General features: G+C 35.7%; 2 protein-coding genes across 2 annotated transcripts in view; one reads left to right on the forward strand and one right to left on the reverse strand.

Annotated features, from left to right (window-relative positions):
- Positions 1-1,677, reverse strand: part of LOC107756118 (replication factor C subunit 2-like) — an 8,672-nt gene extending 6,995 nt beyond the window's left edge. The window contains exons 1-6 of the mRNA XM_016573120.1: positions 1,495-1,677; positions 1,255-1,324; positions 1,125-1,166; positions 925-1,031; positions 704-805; positions 450-550 (exon numbers count right to left, since the gene is read on the reverse strand). Of these exons, the coding sequence (XP_016428606.1) occupies positions 450-550; positions 704-805; positions 925-1,031; positions 1,125-1,166; positions 1,255-1,324; positions 1,495-1,604 (532 nt within the window). The 5' untranslated portion in view covers positions 1,605-1,677. The remainder of the gene's footprint in view (positions 1-449; positions 551-703; positions 806-924; positions 1,032-1,124; positions 1,167-1,254; positions 1,325-1,494) is intronic.
- A 1,188-nt stretch (positions 1,678-2,865) lies between these two features.
- Positions 2,866-3,261, forward strand: LOC107756065 (syncollin). The gene has a single exon (XM_016573038.1). The coding sequence runs from the start codon at positions 2,866-2,868 to the stop codon at positions 3,259-3,261; it is 396 nt and encodes a 131-aa protein (XP_016428524.1).
- Positions 3,262-4,798: the final 1,537 nt, after the last annotated feature.

Raw genomic sequence — 4,798 nt, forward strand, 5'->3', positions numbered from 1 at the left:
CGTTCATGCCAGACTGGGGAGAGAGGTGTTGTAATAATGTAAAATATGTGAAATATAATGTGTTTTTCTAACAACCTAGTATGAGAGCCTGTTCTAGTACACCCCCAAAACAAAATCAAGACTTTGTAAAAGAGCATAATAGGACCCCTTTAATAATAATAATAATAATACTAATAATGAAGGAGGGCCACTGGTAGGAAGCTTTTTAGCTGTGTTTATGATCAATATGCATAACAGTGACTGTAAAATATGTATTTTAGGTATGGAAATGACATATTTTGAGTTTTGATATTTGGCCATTGCACTACGTTGGGCGCTACTCTGGGGCCAGGCACTACTTTAACCACCAACCAACTACACCACAGCCACCCTCCCCGCCCGCATCCACTGTCCTCTTTTTTGGAAAACTAATATATGGTCACCCTAGTTTTATGTGCCACGTCGCTCACCTATGATCTTATCCGATGCATTACATGCCAGAGCAAAGCGTGTGGTTTTGGAGTAGATCTCCATGGTTCTTCTGAGAGCCTGCTGGGCTCCATCTGTCATGCTGTTTTAGAAATACAAAAACATAGCATGAAGCATTTTTTTAATCTTTAAAATGTATACATTTCTAAATTTATTTTTAAATAACTATTTATTGAATTGAATGAAACCTAAATATTTTAATTACAAATATTTTAAAGAAAATGATTACTCTTACCTGTCAGCCTCATCCAAGATTATGATCTTGTGGCGACCTTTAGGGAGTGTGACCTTTTGCTGGGCAAACATTTTGATTTTGTTTCTCACAACATCAATTCCTCTAAAATTGATAATAGACAATTAAATATTAATTAACAGACATTAAAATAAGAATATGATAATCCAAAATATTGGATGTACAGAAAACTTGTTTGAAAACACTCAGCTTAAGTTTCTTACCGGTCATTTGAGGCATTCAACTCAAGCACAGCATCTTTCATAGCTGGACCAAGAAGAGCTCGAGCCAAACACAAAATGCTGGTCGTTTTTCCAGTGCCAGGAGGACCCTAAAAACAAAAGTTATCTTCATTTTAGTGCATAGTGACATATCATTAGTAAATTCAGATGGGACCTGGTTGTGAAACCATATTTTAACTTACAGCAATGATGATGTTGGGCACATTTCCTTCTCGTGCAAACACCTTCGACAATAACAGGGCAAAAGAGAAAACATGTCACACTAACCACATCAGGCAAATCAGTATGTACTGTACTGTATGTCATACCGACCTCCAGTCTGCTGACAGTTTCCTCATTTCCAACTATTTCATTCAGCTTCAGAGGTCTGTATTTTTCAACCCTGTCAGTAATAATGACACAATTATTCATCAGAGCAAATATGCAGCTGCAGAGGAACGCGAGCTTGGCCGTTCAATTGCTGTAAACATAGCTACAGGCTCGCTATCTTTAGCGACATTAAAGTGATTAAAAAAACACGATAGCGCGCTTACAAACAGTCACAAACAGTACCATGGTAGTTCATAAGCATTCGTTGAGGGTTTTGGTGCAGTATCATCCTTTTTAGGCGGTCCGTCGGCTTGACTTAGTTCACTGTCTGCCTCTTTCATTTCAACATCCATGTTGCCTACTTGCCTGTGAGCAGCGCGTATTCCCGCCAAGACAGGAACTAAACAGATCTGAAATGACGCCACTTCCGGCAACGGGAGCCCGTGACTTTTTTAATTCAAAGAAAGAAAGAAAGAAAGAAATAACACTGGTACGTAACAAACTGGAATGGAAAAGAAAAAACTAATAATAAAATTAACTGATAAAATGATAGTTTATATTCCTTATTAAGAAAATAGGTTAAAGGAACACTAACAATATTTTAGATAAAAAAAATTCTGCAGGCTATTTTACACCAAAATGTTACAGAATTAACACAATGACTGAATAGATTATGTGCAAAAAGCCTATTACAAAAGATACGCACTATCTATCTATCTATCTATCTATCTATCTATATATATATATATATATCTATTTGTGAATGAATGAATGAATGAATGAATGAACGAAAATACTGACTTGCTTTTAGGTTTGTTGAAAGTAACCATCAGTGCATCTGTTGGCTAATCTAAAGTTTCTCACTCTGAAAAATGGATCAGATTGTCTGCATAATGTAAGATCTCATTATTGAACATTTTATTTACAGGAGCTCACATTATATAGTGATAATTTATGCACAGTCAAATGTCATGATCTTGTTATCAATGAAATGCTTCGTTTTAACTGTTGCAGATATATACATTTTCAAAACTTAAAAAAATCCCAAATATTCAATAACATGCACATTTCTACTGTTCTAAATTATGTTATTGACAGAAAGTCACAGCATATGGCTGGTTTCCACATGTTGTTACATATGTGTCCGCACATTCAGACATGGCCTTGTGGTTTGTGAACATCTGTGATGTTTGTTTGTTTTTGTTAAAATTACATTCTCAGTTCACTAAAACTGATTAAAAAGACAACAAACAACATACAGAAAGTCTAAAAAATGTAATAATTTGTATGTTATGTCCAATTGAATTACTGATAACCCATTTTATATAACCCACATCTTTTCAGATACATTTTTTAAATATGAGCAAAAATATTTGTGCTAATATAGATTTAATATATATACATGAATACATGTGAATACACATTTTGCATTTTTTTGCAGAATTGCATTTTTTTTTTACTTGTGTGTGAAAGAACCTTGTGTAAAATCTGCATGATGACCTTCACAGATTCTGTTGGACAATCTGAAGTTTCTCACACACGTCATTCGTATGGAGAAACTCCATCTATATAGGTCAGGGCAAAAGATCTCTTTTCACTCAACACGCTGAAAACATGAAGGGGGTCATCGCTCTTCTCCTGGCAGCTCTGTGCTTTGAGGGACTCAATGCAGAGTGTCCCGACCCAGCCACGCTGAAAGATGATTATGGAAGCAAGCTCTGCGCCCAGATGTTTGAGCACAGCAGCTACTACTATGATGAAAGCTGTACTGGCAAATTCCTGTACGTTTATCCCGATGAAGACACCCCCATCATGTCATGGGCTTGGAATAACCGGATTTCTTCTCTTGTGGTGGGCCGAGGCTGCTCCCTGACAGTGTGGTCTAAATCCAAGAAGCAAGGATATAAGAAGAAGTTTTCTGCTGGCATCGTGTACCACCTTAAGGAGGTGCAGAAAGGCCTGTTTGGAGACTGGAACGATTCCACCTCAGGATACTACTGTACATGCTAGACGTGAAGCATGAAGGCTGAAGACAGAGGCTGAAAGGACATTAAGATATAATGTCAATGACACAAGAGAACAGCTGTAACCTTGGTAAATCTGTTTTCAGATGTAAAATTCTGCTCTATGTAATTCTGCTTGATTCCTGCAAGTGAATTAAACACCACATGTTGCTGCAGGGAATCTCTGCATGAACGTGATGCAGAAACATTCAAGACCTGGTGCGTGATTCTTTTTTATTGAATTAATGAAACAATCTCACAAGGGTTTTGAAAGTATTGCAAGATGCAGTCAAGTTCCTTTTAGTAAAATGAGTTAACAAAACCAACATCAGTGCTTGAAATTTGAAAGTGAAGCCTAATTTCAGTTTTACTGTTATTCTTGCTTTCACTTCAATAAACTATCAACAGCTATGTGAACACATTCAAAAGTATGTAAATATCAAAACCATTGCAGCAGTTCCAACAGTTAAAAAAGAAATAATCCATGCATCTAGTCGTTCATGAAAGACAGATATTTGCAACTGCTACATAAAACTTTAAACTTTCAGAGTGTCTGTTAGTCAACCTGAAAATGTTCAAGTCTCATATTTTCATGGATTCTCTCTCTCTCTCTCTCTCTCTCTCTATGATCGCTTCACTTTTGTATGGAAAAGGTGACATTAAACAAACAATAACAGTTTTCCAAACTGATTCGCATTTAAAATGTGACCCTGGACCACAAACCAGTCTTAAGTCTCTGAGTTATATTTGTAGCAATAACCAAAAAAACATTGTATGGGTCAAAATGACAGTCCCTTATGACTGGTTTTGTGGTCCAGGGTCACAAATTATAAACAAGAAAAAATTTAACATAATTAATGTGCAAAATATATGTGCTTTAAAAATTTTAATTGTGTAAGCTAATATTAGGACTTATGTTTAGAAATTATGTTTCCCTACTACATGTCTTTAAGTCATTTTTCTTTTCCTTGTTTTAAGCATAAATTGAAACTAAAAATTTGTGAAGTTTATGTGTAAAACAACTTTAGTAGAATAAAATCCAGTGGGGTAAGAAAAATCAAATTATATAAATATACAGTGCCTTGCGAAAATATTCATACCCCTTCATTTTTTTCACATGTTGTTAAATTGCTGCCTTATGCTAAACTGCTTTAAATTACTTTTTTCCCACATCAATCTACACTCCATACACCATAATGGCAAAGCAAAAAACAGGTTTTTAACATTTTTGCTAATTTATTAAAAATAAAAAACTTAAATGATTCCATTGCATAAGTATTCATTTCATACCCTTATCTGGGACAGTTGAAATTTAGCTCAGGAGCATTCAAATTGCTTGCAGATGTTACTACACTTTGAGTGACGTTAACCTGTGGCAAATTCAATTGAATGGGTGTGATTTGGAAAGACACACACGTCTTAATAAAAGGTCTAACAGCTGATAATGCATATCAGAGCAAAAACCAAGCCCTGAGGTCAAAAGAACTGCCTGTAGAGCTCAGAAACAGGTTTGTGTCAAGCCACACATCTGGGGAAGAGTTCAG

This window comes from Sinocyclocheilus rhinocerous, unplaced genomic scaffold, assembly GCF_001515625.1.
Source record: "Sinocyclocheilus rhinocerous isolate Xijiao unplaced genomic scaffold, SAMN03320098_v1.1 scaffold682, whole genome shotgun sequence".
NCBI lineage: Eukaryota > Metazoa > Chordata > Actinopteri > Cypriniformes > Cyprinidae > Sinocyclocheilus > Sinocyclocheilus rhinocerous.